This window comes from Perna viridis, chromosome 7 (assembly GCF_037379345.1).
Source record: "Perna viridis isolate PV_CMFRI_1.1 ecotype Kerala chromosome 7, ASM3737934v1, whole genome shotgun sequence".
NCBI lineage: Eukaryota > Metazoa > Mollusca > Bivalvia > Mytilida > Mytilidae > Perna > Perna viridis.
Window position 1 is genome coordinate 30,231,709 of NC_142451.1, and position 16,997 is coordinate 30,248,705.

Genomic DNA, 16,997 nt, shown 5'->3' on the forward strand with positions numbered 1-16,997 from the left:
AGGGTCGTGAATACCATTAAGGCAACGAAGGTAACTGCCTCCCCTAGAATTTCGGTAACATTTAATAAATTATTTCCGAAATATAATTAAGCATTTGATGTTTGTTTGTGTTTGTTGTTGGGGTTTAACGTCCGAGCAGCAATATTTCAGCTATATTCAGACGATGAACATGAAATTGATGATAAAATGAACATGAAATGATGATGAAATGAAAAAGGGATGGGACACAAGGACAGTGGGGTCGACAAAGTTTGATTGCCACTGGAAATAGGGAGAGGTGGGTATGGTCGGGCAATTTAGCCTCCTGTGACGGAGCCCTATGGTTCCTACTCCTATCGAATACCACAGTAGGGTACTTTAACGTGTGAGGAACGTGGCATCTTTCCCAACATGGTGCACCACTATGGTTTGCGGTCAGGTTTTCCGTATTATAGCCTGACAACCCCAGCATGTAACACACCAGGGGTACCCCATTCCACCACCTGGGGCACACATCCCAGTTGCTCTGTGGGCAGAGCGCCCTAGCCCCCGGCTAGGGTTCTGAGCACTATTTAGTCGCCTTTTACGACAAGCTTAGTGCTACTGCAGGCCTATTCTTTTAACACCCGGACCTGCACGGGGAATTAAGCATTTGAAAGGTCGATTCCCAGAGAACCTGAAGTCCATTTTCTATGGCAATTTTCTGGTACTGTTGTTGGTAAAAAAAACTTGACCGCTGAAGTAGTTGAAAATTATGAAAACCGAGGCTTTTATTAATAAGTTAGTTTCTTTTCCCACTGAAAAAGGGGCATTCCATAATGAAATGAAATTCGTCTCCAATTTTAGAGTCATACAACTTATTACAGATTCGTTCACCTCTTTCGATCCCGTTCCATCGCCCTTTTTCGATTGGCAATTTGTGATTTGTGATTCTGAAAGCGCAAAGAGTGAATAATTCCTTGTCTTCAAGAATTGTTCAATAAATTTAAAATTTGAACTCCGTTTTAAATAACCTATAGTTTACTGCTTTTTAGGGGGATTTCGGGTCATAGCATGCCACCCTTGAATAAATTGGTCTTTCTATTTTGTTTTAATGCAGCTATTAACCAATCGGTATTCAAAACTGCTTGGTATAAAAATATATATGAGTAACCAGTATCGTCCAATATTTTCTTTACATGTTTTAACCAGGAAAACACACAATTGTTTTCCATGTATAATTTGAATAAGACATCGTAGGAAATACACGAAAGTTTTTTGTTTCTTTTCCGATATCAACATTTACTGGTATTATACCAAGTTCACTGTATATCATATAGTTGGGTGTTGATGACTTTAATTTGAGTAAGAGTTTGCAAAACCTTAGTTGAACCTCAGGGGCGTAGCTGCCTATACGCAAATACGCTGTTGAGTACTTTCGGAAAAAGTAACAAAAATAAAAACGCACATTTTAAAGATGAAATAAAGGTTTTATGCAATGACTCACTGGAGGCCTTGAGCGACCCCCCCCCCCCAAGACCCCTCGCCGTAATTTTGCGTACAAATAAAACAGGCCTAGCTACGCCCCTGAATTTTTTCTAGGCATGATATTGATTTGCTAAACCCCATATTTCAGCCCAATCTGGTAAAATAGGTTTAATAATTTTATTTTATCCCACCTTTTAGAACTTCATACATTGCTATTCTAGCCCTTTCTTCCTGGTCTACATGTCATTGAAAGCGGATGTTATTTTACCACTTATACGGCTCTCACACTATGCCGAATATCCTTGCGAATGACATAAGAATGTCATTCGCCGCTCACTCGCAATGATTGTATAGCTATCACTGGACATTCGTACTCACTCTTAAGTAATCGTGGTCGTTCGAGTGTTTTAACGAATATTAGGAACATGCTCCTAAAATTCGCAAGGAATTGAAATTCTCAATCCGATCGTTAAAAATTCATATGTATTCTTAAGCCAGTCGTATTGATGGCAAGCCATTTGCATTGATCGTAATTCATTTCTTATATGTTTGCAAGGTTGTTTTCTTTTTCCATATAAGACTGATACGATATTGTTACCAATGCTTACGAGTCATTCAAGAATGAAGCGAATAGCTTACAACTTTTAAACGATATTCAAGAGAATGTCTTACAAATGCCTACGAATGGCTTGCCAATGCTAGCGAGTGGTTACAAATGCATGCAAATAAAATGCGAACATTAAGATAATATTACAAACATCTTGCGATATAAGTATGAAATTAGCACGAGTTTTCCGAATGGAGCCAATTTTTTAAAAATTAAACTACCCTTTTATCTCTCGAAAAAGATATTTCAATGTCAGTTGATAAGGGCTGAGTCTGTGTAACAAGATGCAACTCTAGCAGTGCTAGTTTCACAGCACGCAGATATTACTCATCGTGCTGTTATTGGTCTACAACAAGAGCCGCAAAATAGGTGAGGTCATACTGGGTGAGAAACTCGCTGTCCAGAGGGCAAATGATGCAACATTCACATTACTACAATTTAATGGAGAACCTTTGTCATAACGACTCGGATAGTTTTATAAAATTTACAAGTATACAACCGGAATTGTTTGATGAGCTAATGGGTCGTATTAGACATAGAATCACAAAACAGAACACAAGATACCGAGAAGCTATAGAGCCTGGATTAAAGTTAGCAGTGACCCATCGTCATTTAGCAACTGGGAATTTATATGTTGACCTGTCGTGTAGTTTCCGCGTTGCAGATAATAGCATGAATATGTTTGTCCCTGAAATGTGCAAAGCTATAATTAACGAGTATTTAGATGAAGTTCCAGCACCAAACACAAAAGATGAGTGGAAAGAAATTTACCGACGAATTTCATAGACAATGGAACGTACCGCACGCTTGCGGGGCACTTGACGGCAAACACGTTGCTCATTCTGGATCTTAGTATCATAATTACAAAGGATTCTTCTCTATCGTGCTGTTAGCATTGGTTGATGCCAATTACCGTTTCCTGTGAGCTGATATAAATATATAACGCTTCAGAACTTTTAGAAGTTATTGAAAGTGGGGAGATTAACCTGCCTGACGACGAACCACTTCCAAATAACGACAGGCCACACCCAGTGATGGCGTTTTTGCTTTGAAATCATACACGATGAAGCCATGTTCATGTAGAAATATGTCCTATGAGGCAAAAAATGCTAATTATCGAGTATCACGTGGTCGGCGTGTTGTTGAAAACGCCTTTGGTATCATGGCACTCCGCTGGCAAATTCTCCTTAATTACAACCATTCAACAGAAAGTTACTACCGCTCAGCTCATAGTTAAAACACGTATGGTACTTCACAACCTACTACGTACCAGGTATCCTCGTCACCATTAAGCCCTGATAGACCAAGAAGATGTTGATGGAAATTTAATCCCAGGTGAATGGCGAAAGCATGCTAACATGCAAGACACGGAACAAGCAAGATATCCTACCAGAAAGTCTACAAAAGCCAAAACAAGACCAGGAATACTTTAAGCTGTATTTTAATAGTCTAGCAGGAGCAGCCCCATGGCAAGATACTATGGACTGAATACAAACTATATGTAATAAAATTTCAGAAACGTAATTGTCATAAATCGGTAAAGAAAAAATATTCCAGGCCCCAATGCCCTATAACATGAAAATATTCTGATGTGTATTTGTCGTCATACAATAAAAAAAAAAACGAACTTTTATTATAGACTGAAATTTTCATTGAAGTTTACAAAAATAGTCTCATACTATCTGTAATTTTATGACACAGGGCAAGGAATTTATAATGTTAAATTTACTGAATATTATCGTGAAAGACAAAGCTGAAAAAAGACATCATAGCAAAAAAACTAGTAAAGTATATCAAAAGAGAAGCCAACGCACACAAGCACAAAACGTGCACAGATATAAAAGTTAGATCAAATGCCCAAGGTTCTCTGGTCGGTCCATTATCGTACATTGTAATAATGAAGAAATGTCAAATATTGAGCTGACATTGATCTCCCAGGAAGATGGAAAATAAAAAAAAAAACAATATTCATAGGATTTCTTTCCATGGAACACATGAATAAACTGTTACGAGGTTTATAAAATAATTATAAGTGAGTTCAATTTTGAAAAAAAAAAACAATCATGATGAAGTCACATTGACCTACTTTTGCTTAGATGCTGACCGATATGTACACGTATAATGTATGTGTATGCGTATACATTACAAGGTTGTGTGCTCGTACAATGAACACAGTTGCTGAGATTTAAATGTGAATGCAAATGGATGAGGCAGAAAATGTAGGAGGTGGTGTTGGAGATCGTGGCGGTGTAGCAATTGGTGTGATAGAATTGTTAGATCTATCACCGGAATCATCGAAATCTATTATTTCCGCTTGGGTTTCATTGCTTTTCTGTTCATGTTTTTTTTTTTCATTTGGTCATCTTTGGTAGGACAACATGTAATTCTATCCGATTTCCCTCTGCCTCGACCCCTTCCATCTTTTTTTTCCACCTCTCGGCATAACTTGTTAGTTCGAAAACTAAATTCAAAATGAAGGTATTCGAGAAGAATTGTAAAAAAAAGTCGCAACGCAAGCGTTTATATTCGTTTTATTCTAATTGACACTCGCAAGAATTCGTTAGATTCGCAACGATTATTGCAAGCATTCGTAAGGGTCGTAAAGGCATTTGTATCATTCAGAAGTTAATTGTAAGAAATTCTTGTGTATTATTGCAAAAAAAAAATAACAAGGTTCGTACGGAATTCGTTAAATTCGCTAAAATTCGCAAAACACTCGCAAAGATTCGTAAGACAGTTGTAAACGATCTTAAGCCCCCATGATTTTCAATATTTTAAAAACCTAATCTTATTATTTCAGACGAATTTTCTGCGAACGCCAACAATTTTTATTAGCAGGAATATTCGGCATAGTGTGAGAGCAGCATTAGCTATGGCAAGCCAAAGTGGACAAAAATGAGTGTTTTCAATATTAAAAAATGATTTTTTTTTAATATTACAAATTAGATTTCTAATATCACAAAACACTTTTTTAATATTAAAAAATCATTTGATTATTTATTAGAAAATGGATTTCTTGTATTCAATTTCAATTTTTTAATATTAAAATGATTTTGTAATATTAAAAATTCATTTTCTAATATTACAAAATATTGATTTTTGTCCACTTTGGCGTGCCATATTTAGGTATAAGATTGAATTACTTAACATATATTAATTAATACATCAAATTAAGGGTGAAAAGAAAGCATATGTGACCTAAGGCATATGACACTCTTGCTTAATATAATATGCCATCAGATTAACACATGACGATCTTACGATTACCGTTCACGGAAATAGATCGGGTTTACAAACTGTGTCGTTCTATTAATATCCTTTACAGTGAATCACGTGAAATGAAATATCGTTAAAAGGGGGAAGCGGTGTTATTGTTCTCTTATTATTTCCTCGTCTGTGAAATGATGCAGATCACACGAATAGGTTTAGGTTTGTTGGCACTGCTAATAACAGTTGAGGGATGTTGCTTTCCGAAGCAGGTCGAGGGACTTCAGGGAATGTCTCTTGGTATGGAAGTAAATGGTACAGGGTTTGGAATAACGGTTAGTATATAGTGCATGCATCTATTTCATGACTGATTGCATCCTGCACAGTATAATGCAGGCGCCGATTATATTTTGCCGTTTACTAGGGTGGACTTTCTAAATCCCAAGCTGGCAAAGTTGTGGGAATATATATATGTGATAGAAGTGTGTATCTGTTTGTCCGCCCGTCCGTACTTCCGTAAGGCTCTCATACATATGAATGGAATTAATGAAACTTTCTCAAAACATTTGTTAGATATTTTGATCAAATTTAAGAATATGGGGAAATTTAAGAAAATTAGATGCATGTTTTCAAATTGCCCCGTGCAGGTCCGGGTGTCAAAAGAATAGGCCTGCAGCAGCGGTAAACTTGTCGTAAAGGGCGACTAAATAGTGCTTAGAAACCTAGCCGGGGGCTAGGCGCTCTGCCCACAGAGCAACTGGGATGTGTACCCCAGGTGATGGAATGGGGTACCCTGGCATGTTACAGGCTATAATACGGAAAGCCTGACCGCAAACCATAGTGGTGCACCGTGTTGGGAAAGATGCCACGTTCCTCACACGTTAAAGAACCCTACTGTGGTATTCGATAGGAGTAGGAACCACTGCGCTCCGCCACAGGAGGCTAAATTGGCCGACCTTACCCATCCCTCCCTTTTTCTAGTGGCAATCAAAATTTGTCGACCCTACTGTCTTTGTGTCCCATCCCATTTTTCATTTCATGTTCATTTTATCATCCATTTCATGTTCATCGTCTGAATATAGCTGAAATATTGCTGCTCGGACGTTAAACCCCAACAATCAATCAATCAGTCAAATTGGGAGCGGGGTATAAACTTAGTTAGCATTGCTTGTATTTTTCTAGTTTTAATCTTACGTTTATGTTAATTGCCAGGAGGTGTTCAGGCCAAATAAAATCAAAGTCAGAAGTCTTCAAAGTCGCCAATCGTCAAATATTCTCGATCACTGATTTTGGCTTACTTTCAACATCCGAAATGGCACGAATGCGATATGCTCAAAAATCGGGTGACTTCCAATAACATCTTGGTTTCCTTGATATGATTAGTCTTTCGTAACCATGATGACCCGAATATTTTCAATTACTCGGAACCAGATTAAACAACTGGCAATGGCATCGGGGTCCTGGAAAATATATATGACCTATATAGTCAATTGTAACGACCCCATGTGTTTGAATCGGAAAATGGGTGATATTATAGAAATTCAATGCTAACTGATAATTTCATCTTTTAATGGAAACTCTTCGTTCTCATGCACGCTAAACTTCATACATAGACATGTGTATGATAAAAAAAGAGGTACGTTGTAGCGTTATCTTTGGGTCGCTTATGATGTTAACCAGGGAACCAGATAATTAGGAACCAGATCAAACAACCGACAATGAATATTCGTAGATATCGGGGCCATGCTGTTGTATTATGGTCTTGTGACGAGCCCCCGTGCCTGAATCGGGAACTGGGAAATGTTCAATGCTAACCGATCATCTCATGTAAACTTCCCGTTCTCATACAATCATGAAACACACGTAGAACATACGTGTTTGATATTTAAGAGGTACATTTTGTCTTATATGACAGGCGCGTAGCTGCCGTTAGACAAAAAAGCTTTTGCCTGCACTTAATTTTGCCAATTTATTTTTGTTTTTTTTTGTTGAGATAGTGGAAGAAGTCGCTGGCAATATTAGCGACTTAAAAATGGCCTTCCATCATTTAGACTAGTTCGACGGAAGAAAAGCAGCATAAAAACTCAGTCCATATACAATTGGTAATTTTACAAATTTATGGTACAACCTCAAAATACAAAATTTTGATGCCTAAATTGATTAATCAATTAAATATATATATTTAAACATGCCACAAAACATTTCAGAGTTTATACAAAACTGCAGTTGATGCTGATCGACAAATGGTATATCTTGAAGGTGATATGGTGGTGAATGGTGGACCACCTATTAGAGAAATCATATTGGACGATTATGGCAAGGTTTGATTGTCATGGCTTACTTTTATTTCATCTTAGAAGAACAAAAACAATTAAAAATCAAAGTTCATTGTCAAACACTTTGGAGTTTGGATTTATACAAGTATTACACAAAAGTATACAATGTAGTTCAATAAGAGATTCATGGAACCAGGTTTTCCCAAATAAATATTTGCCTAACCAAAGGTCAGAGTTTTTTGGCCTTTCCCTTTTTTTTCAAAATTTGATTTTTTTTTTTATTTTCTTCTAATTTCAGTTTTTATAATGGTGACTTTTGTTACAATGATACAAATATCCATTGTGGATTGTAAACTTGCAGTCGATAATAAACAAAGGCACTGGAAACTTGGTCCTGTCTCAGTAAACTACTGTCCCAATGTACAAATTCACTGGAAACTTGGTCCTGTTCCAGTAAACAAAGGCATTGGAAACTTGGTCCTGTCCCAGTAAACAAAGGCACTGGAAATTCGGCTCTGTCCCACTGAACAAATGCACAGGAATCTCGGCCCTGTCTTAGTAAACCACTGTTCCGATAAACAAATTCACCGGAAACTCGGTCCTGTCCCAAAATACCTATGTGTATAACTTACCATCCAATACCAACTTTATATTAGGAGATTTGTGTGCTTTATCATCATGTCAATTGCAACATACACTTGTAGTTTTGTGTATTCCAATCTCCAGAGCATTAGACAATGGCATCAGATCTGCTCCTCAATTTAAATTTTCCTATGGTCAAGTAATATATTAAAGTTTTAAGTACCATTCTGTGTAAGAATCAGGCATTTGTCTTTTTTCCTGAAAATATTCGATACATCTAGAGAGAGTAATCAAGGGAACCAAGGTTATAGCGGTAATCAAAAGAATACAATCCAGGGACAAAGACCAGACATGGAAAACAGACACACACAACCAAGAACACAAAGCAACCAAAATCATACATACAAAGTAACAAAAGTAAATGAGCAACTCGGACTCCACTAAAAACTGGGAGCATGGACTAGGTGCACTGGTAGGGTAAGCGTCCTCTGCTTTTCTAGAAACATCCGCCGAGTTGCTCATAAAAAGTCAAGTCTGGGGTAGACAAACGAGGAAAGGTAAACTATGACCCGTTGAATAAATCAGTTTTCATGATGCTGATGGATACATCATAATGATCCACGAGTTCATGATGACGACTATGAAACTTCTGAGTGATGACTGCAATCTTGTAGCAACATAACCCTGTTCCAGAAGCCTATTTGTTAGAGTTCTAGCGCGATACAAAAAGTCTGCGTAGTAGAACAGTCAAAAAGCTTTTTAAATTCATCCTGAAATATCTGTGACATTAGATATTTTTAATGATTATGTAGGAAAAAAGTAGGGAAATTTTCCTACCATTTTACCATTATGCATTCCAATTAAATTTGACCTATCAATTATATCTTAAAAAGGCAAATTTTATACATACTTTGATGCTTATTTCTGGAGGTTATCATGTATAAATACTTTGTTAATGAAATAGGACCTCTGCATTTTTTTCCTTCATGTGTCACACCTTATACACATTTAGCCTGATTCTTAGAGAAGTACTTAAATTAGAACATAAATTTCCAGTATAAAAATCATTACATATCCATAAAAATGTTCTTGAGGAACAATGTAACTACATGCATTAGTAAAGTTAATTTTTTTTCAGCAAAAAGAATACATAGTGATAAACGGGAAATGCAAAGTACAACCCTTGCCAAGGAAGCAGCTGACTTGTGTTCCACGTAAGTTTTTATTTGGCCTTATCTGAGAAATAGAATGACAGGAGTGTTATCTTCTTTTGAATATGAAGGAAAACTTCGATAAAATAGGGGATTTCTTTTTCCCTTGGATACCTTTCTATCTGTAAACATTATTATAATATCTTAAGTTTGTTGTCAACTTGTGTATTGCTCCAAAATTGATTTTTTTTTCACTAGGAGTGCTCATCTAGAAACTGAGACACCAATAACCCTGTGAATTTTTTTTCTAGATTTTGCAAATGTTGATTACCATATTGTTCATAGGGAATTAAGTGAATTTGATTTCAGAGGGATTTCAGAGAAAAAAAAACCCTTGAGCCGCCTCTGATTTTATTTTAAGACACAACAGGAAATTACACGAGATAAAAGTTTGAAAATATCGATTAATACAACTGATCATTGTTATATAAAAAAGGTTTATTCAAAACTAAATTTATAATAAGTATATGAAATAATGAATAATCCATTGGTATATACAAAGGCAGTATAATTATATACTATTGAAATCTTGGAAACAACGTCAGGGGTAAATTCAGAAAATTTGTGAAAAGGGGGTATTCCAATCCTTATTTATAAATAGGGCATTCCAGACTATTATATGCTCATTTTTGGTCAATTTCTGCACAAATAAATTTTCGTGAACAATGGGAGGTGGTGCCCCACTGATCTATGCTTTTATTTTTTGCTTTATGCATTCAGTTTCATTTCTTTTTCAATAGCTGATGCCAAGCTGCTTTTGTCAAGTTTCTACGGCTTTGGAAAAGACAAGGTTGACTTCAACATGTATTCATTCATGTACAGTAACATGAAATTAACCCTGACGGTCACCAAGGCAGAAAATGGCATCTGTGTGCCTATCAGCGAGCACGTGGAAGCTCCAAACACGATGGCCGACATTGGCTTCATGGGATTGAAGAACGGAATCACCAATTCAACTGTTTTTGGCATTCCATCTGCGTGTAGAGGTTTACAACACCAGGATCACAAACCACACGTAAGTTTCTTTTTTTAATTTGTGGATCATCAACTTCAGAAGTAACAGCTTTTCTGATAGGATGAAAAAAATTGTCTATCATCACATAGACATAATTTTGATATTTACTACACATGTTTTTAATATTTTTCATGTGTTCATATAATTTCCTAACTCATTAATCAAATTACTGATTTAGGCTTCCAATGGAATTTTAATACTTAATTTGCATGATAACAAAAAGGATAGACCAAAAATAAACTGTTATAACTTCTTTTTCTTCTGATTGGTTACTCTTTATGTGGTCTTGGCTCATTCTTTTTGTTATTTGAAATTTGATGGTTTTTTTTTTAACTTACCCTCTTGTTATTAAAATATTAATACATATTTAGCTGTTGTCAACTATTTATATATATTTCTATTTCAGGTGAAAGAATACATGAAGTTTAGAAGCAACTCATAAGACTGTGTAAACTAACCCTCCCTTAAAAAAAGATCTGGACATATTCTTAGTTTTTGTGTACACTTCTTGTATTCTGATTCATTTTTTTTGTATTTTACCTTTCTTCTTTTTAAAAACAAACTTTTGTACATTTTTTTATGTTTTATGTATTTGTGAGTACCATATCAAAAGAATTCCATTTTAAAGGCTAAATAAAATCATACTTTTTTAAATATTTGTTTTATTGATTTTAAGACTTGCCACGCAAAGTGGCGAGGTATTATGTGATATCCTCAGAAAAGTTGTGTGTCCATCTGTCTGTCTGTCCCCAACAGTTTCCAGATAATAACTTGATAACATATTTTTTTGAATTTTGCACAGTTGTTTAGTATCATAAAATACAGGTTATTAATAAGTTCAATTTTCATTATTAAGAATAATAATTGAAATATTTTTGGTTATTGTATTTCCGAGATGATTTGATAATTTTGTTTCCAGAAGTAACACCGTTTCTGATTGGATAAAAAAAATTGTCCAACTTCTCATATACCAAATTTTGTAATAACCGTGACGTCATCAAACTTTTTTAATGGTATACTCCTTGAATTTTGATACTTAAAAATTAAATTACAAGGAATGACTGTAATCATATTGTTTTGGTCTTTTTGAATTAACCTAAATGCACGTGGTGCTCACTTGAAAATAATCTGCTACCCACGCAGGTTATTTATTGTTATTTCTTCGTAGACTGAAAAAACATGACAACCTTTCCTGAAATATAATAACACCAAATAGGGAATTTAAAGGTACATGTAGTGCTATTAGATAAGCCACGATTAAAGTGGTATTAAATTAATTAGGAAACTCGAGATAAAACCGCAATATGAACAAATAATAAATAAACAAACAAATAAGAGTAATCAAGAGAACCTTTATTCTAGCGGATATCAAAAGAATGTAATTCAGGGATTCAGGGACAAAGACCAGACATGGAAAACAGACAGACTCAACGAAGACATAAAATTACCAAAATAATACATACGAAGTAACGAAGTAAATGAGCAACGCGGACTCCACTAAAAACTGGGAGCATGGACCAGGTGTACCGGTAGGGTAAGCGTCCTCTGCTTTTCTAGAAACACCCACCGAGATGCTCATAAAAAGTCAAGTCCAAGGTAGACGAAAGAGGAAAGGAAAGTTAAGACACGTTGAACAAATCAGTTTTCATGGCGCAGACTGATAAACTTTTGTAATGATGACTCCAATCTTGTAGCAACACAACCCTGTTCCAAAGAAGCCTAATTGTAAGAAGTCTAGCGCGAAACAAACACTTAATTTAAAGAACATGAACAATATGAATGTTAGCAGAATACGAAACACTGAACGAGCAAGTAAAAGAGAAAACTCAATGTAAAAATAACAACTAATTCATAAAAGACAAAGCAAATCAACCAATAACAAAACATACTTAAAAGAACACTGAGCATACCACAGTGCATGTTGCTTCACTGTTGCTGTGGACATACTATAGATCCATTTCCTTACAAAATGTGGAATTATTTCTGAGTTTCATAAGATATACTAATTATTCGATTCAGTCACTGCACCACACCCTATTATTCTACTTTCTCATCAGACAGTCAAAAACATTCCACGGGGTTTCCCTTTAAATAATGCTTTCACAATCATTAAAGAAGAAATCTGATTGGCTAAGTAAAATGATGTTAGATCCTACATCGAATGACTGAATTGAAGAATTATTATTCTAATTTTGATTTGATTGTAAGTTTCTTTCTTGCAAACCTATCCATGTGATCTTAGAACGTGGGAGACGAACATCTAGATATTCCTTCAAACACGTCAGCATATGCTTTTTTGTGCAGTTCATTTCGATGCATCCTACAACAGAGTTACTCCAAAGCAAGCAAGACTCTTAAATAAACACCTTCAATTTTTTTTTCTTTTTGGTTAACATTTATCTCCTGATATTTTTAGAGTTGGCAAATGCAGAGCACACTAGAACTCATAGGTGTGCCAATATTTAATATTAATCTCAGTTATGAAGCACGCATGTTGTTTAAGTAAATCGCTCTTTTCGTCTGTCTATCTAGTTCGAAGACGGTCATGCAATCAATCAAAGCAATTTCACAAGACTTTCTTAATTTTTTAAATTCCTTTTTAAAATCGATAAACGTCATACTCTTGAATGTGTGTACTTTTTTCAAGTGTCTATACATTCAGATAACACATCTATTTTAATTGAAATAGATACATTTTTCAAGTTTACCGACTTCTGTCCTCCCTAGGTTTCTCTTTTAAACAAATTTCAATCGTTCGAGAAAAAAAGATGTATACAGTTTCTACTGTATGTATAGTAAAATAAATTACATACCGACATGTAACGAAAGCATAAAATACGGAATCAAATCGGTGATGTTGGAGGCTGGAAATCTCTATTTAAAATTGCATTTAAATATATCCTTTTAGCTGACTTTCTACGAGGCGTCTTTATTGTAATGAATTGTACATTAAATCATTATAGCGATTTTGTTAACTGTCGAATCTCTCTCTCTCTCTTTTGGTAGTTCATTTGCCTTGGGAAATATAAATAAAAATATAACCATTCAGTAAAATGTACCATTACCATACCTATCGGAACTACTCAGATTTCTCCTTACCCAATAGTGGTGTGTCAACTAAAATAATATTTGGTACAGTATAGAAGAAGCTGTGACGAATTAATATGACTTTCCTCATGGTGGGCAAAAAACATACAAAATCGGTTGAATATATTTGTTGCACGTGATTTAAAACCTGTTACAGCTGATATTATACGTGAACAGTTGCCAAAGCTTATTCAATTGCAGTTAATTCCTTAACTGAAGTTCTTCTCTTTTACTAACAAATGAAAAAATACGATATTTAACGATAATTTATTTTGACGTAAATGATATGTATAATATGTATATCATGAGGTATATTGATTGCATGGTTGTTTTAAGATAAAAAGGCATTCTCTTCTTTAGACGCAAAACTGAAAATGACAAACCGCTCTACCGTTGAAAAAGAACTTTTCTGTGTACATTAAATAGCTATTAAAAGTTTGTTGTAACCTGGAAACGGGTTCCTTGACTGGATGTTCCATTCGTATCACTTCACGCGTAGGCTAGATTAGTATAATGGGTGCACAAATGTCCAAAATGAAGCCAGTTTCCGATCCCTGACTTACCCTGAGTTAATTGGTATTGAATGCCTTGTATTCGATTGTCACGATCTCACCGCTTTCTCATAGGACTAATTACACATTCTATGCAGCTACTATACACATTAAATTAGATTATTGCTAAAAATACTTCTTCTTTGTGAACGGAATTAAATTCTTAAAGTTTCTCCAAATATCTTCCACTAGTGCTTTTATTGTCGTGTTCGTGTTAATTCCAAAGACACCTTTTGCTATTTTCTCATCGACGATTTTTACTATGGCACCATAGGCGGGCACTTGCTTACCAATGATGAATAGCGAAACTATCCAGAATCTGAATATGCTTACAAACAGAGCAAGTAAAGACTTGAACCAATTCTTAATGCCTTTAATCATGTTGACTTTTATTAATTTAAGATCTGAAAGTATAAGAAAATCAAGTGAGAAATTGTATAACAATCAAATACGACTGTAATTCAAAGCAAATACGACGAACAGGATCCGGACAAAAAACGAAAACACAAATAACATATATGAACTTAAATACTTCACACAGAAGAATAAATGAACAACCTGGAGTATATACACCAGTTGCACCAGGGTAACCCAAAGCGTCCTCTGCTTTTCTAGAAACACGCCGAGTTGCTCGTATTGGCAAAATAACCAAAATAGGGCAATTCATAGACAACAACACCCAAGTAAATGGCCTAAACGTGAAAACGTGAAACAGAGACAATCTGCATACACTATATGTAGCGAACCAGAATAAAATACAATTATATAATATATAGATAATGAAAACAAGAACAATTAAAGCACTACAATATAAGCTCCCACAAGATAAACCGGAGTAACATCAGTTGCTCAGGAAGAGTGAGCATAAGACTAACTAGAACACGAGGCTTGATTTAATTATGACTTGAATGTATCTGGTTTTACTGTGCATAGTGGATACACTGCTTCATAAGAACGTAACACGTTATAAATTTGCGAAACATTAACAGAGAAGGCGAGATAACTCAATAGTACTAGTGCGGAAATGGCCAATTTATTGTGTTCAATTACATGTATTTGAATTCGAATTAAAATATTCTTCACACTTGTGTTCGGTTAATAAATAACGATTATCATACAGAATACTTGTCACCTAAATTACTGGGTCATAGCTAGATTTGATTTACTATGCAAATGTACCTAGCGTGTATTTTGCTAGCCATGAAGCGAATCGCATTAAACATATTTGACAAGAGAAGATGTGTATTTCATTGTACCGTATCATAATATTATTTTTATTCTATTTTAAAGCATTTCGAGCAAATTTGTTTTATTAGCGCTATCATCATTGATCAAATATACAGTACATTTACTCCTTACCTTTTCTTCTCAGTTATTTATAGCATGTGCCTCCAACCCTGGTCAATACAGAAATGTCCAGTGTGTTTACGTGGCCATTAACTTCAGATTCAGGGTGTTATTTGTGTATTATACACAGGAAAACATTCATCAGATAAACGTGAAAATATGACACACAGGGATATATGATATTTTAGCTATGCAAATATAATGGAGGAGTTCAATATAATACCGAGACCTTTAAAAATGGCCTAATGTCAATAGTTTTGTGGGTGTCTTTTGAAATCAATCACTAGTACTGTATGTCGAATGATGTTGATTTCGAAGCCAAACACGAGAATGTTTAATCATAATCATGATAACGATTAACATAAATATCTAATAAAGTGTCCAGGAATTCCGAAAAGGGGCCCGCTGAGTAGCCTTAGAAGGAGCTTCAGTGATTTCTGATAATCAACCACATTTTTTCGAGCATAAAGATGAATCCTCCTATAATACATTGATACATTGGCATGTCCTGCAAATATTCGCATTAATGACTTGTGACATTCGTAATTCCTTCGATTTTATTTTGTTTTTTGTGTTTTTTTGTGTTTTTTTTTGTCCTTTTCTTTTTCAGTTATGCATACGTTTGCACTTACAAGTTAAGTATTAACTGTTCTTTTTCTGCTAATTTCTATTACATTTTTTTTATTGCAACAGATCTATATCCCACGAACACTGAGGACAGCGGAGGGAGATATAAGTTTAGTTAAGCTCACACTCGAATGACATTCAAAAATTAAAGTAGATGTGATTATTGTTTTTCAGTGTGATTTTTTGCACCTTTCCATTAATGCTCTCAAGTATTCACTCAGGCTGATGATAAATTGTGTATAATTATTTGATATCATAGCATATATTTCGATTTTAATATAACTTGTTTGTATATGCATTTTTAGTGTTCATTTCAACACTATATCACACCTCTAGACCTACATTGCATACCCCATAGCACACCCCTAGACTTATATCGCACCCCTTCACAGACTATACTTGAAGTATGGTTAAAATATATGATATAAAGAACACAAAAATGAGTATCACATGTGGTATCAACCCTCGACCTATATCATCCCGCGGGCCGGTGGTCCTAGGGTGATATAGGAGTCTCAGGTTGATACCTTTTTTGCGGTTGGTATTTAATTAAGCAAGACTATGGCATAATCTAAATAATCTATTTTTTCTCAGATCGCTGTAAGTTATATAGACAAACAGAAACTCAAACAAGAATGTGTCTTCACAAGGAGTTAAACTGTAAGTATCTTTAAAGTCATTCCGATAGTCTGAAATCATTGGTCTACAGATAAAATATAAATGAAGTTTTCCTAATTCAGTGTACTCCTGGCTGTACGTATCTTTTAAAGTCATTCCAATAGTCTGAAAATTTCTTTTTGAAGCCTTTTTCAAGATTTATATGTTCCCTTTGTATTATTTGCCTTTCGCATAAATTTACTTTGCAAAAACAAGGTATTAACAGCAAGATTTATTTATCGTCTATACAATTATTAAGCTTGTTTTCCTATCTTTAACTTGAAATTATAGGATTTTTCACTGTTCGTTAACTTTTTTTCGTCAAGCAACCACAATTATTTTCATCGCCATGATTGATTTATCTCCCTTTTCCTAAGGTGAGTC

At 35.0% G+C, this 16,997-nt stretch overlaps 1 protein-coding gene and 1 pseudogene across 1 annotated transcript; both read left to right on the top strand.

The window, feature by feature from the left end:
- The first annotated feature begins 2,440 nt into the window (after positions 1–2,440).
- On the top strand, positions 2,441–3,646 carry LOC148612227 (uncharacterized; annotated as a pseudogene).
- A 1,733-nt stretch (positions 3,647–5,379) lies between these two features.
- On the top strand, positions 5,380–10,998 carry LOC148612228 (uncharacterized). Its single transcript, XM_088593482.1, has 5 exons — positions 5,380–5,595; positions 7,468–7,581; positions 9,257–9,332; positions 10,070–10,344; positions 10,751–10,998. Exons 1-5 carry the CDS (start codon positions 5,455–5,457, stop codon positions 10,784–10,786), a joined length of 642 nt encoding a protein of 213 aa, XP_088449608.1. The 5' UTR covers positions 5,380–5,454; the 3' UTR covers positions 10,787–10,998.
- Positions 10,999–16,997: the final 5,999 nt, after the last annotated feature.

Excerpts from the sequence above, each read along its gene's own strand:
- LOC148612228 (XM_088593482.1), top strand. The coding sequence starts at position 5,455 with ATGATGCAGATCACACGAATAGGTTTAGGTTTGTTGGCACTGCTAATA. Across the intron at positions 5,596-7,467 it reads GTACAGGGTTTGGAATAACG|AGTTTATACAAAACTGCAGT; the intron begins GTTAGTATATAG and ends AAAACATTTCAG. Across the intron at positions 7,582-9,256 it reads TATTGGACGATTATGGCAAG|CAAAAAGAATACATAGTGAT; the intron begins GTTTGATTGTCA and ends ATTTTTTTTCAG.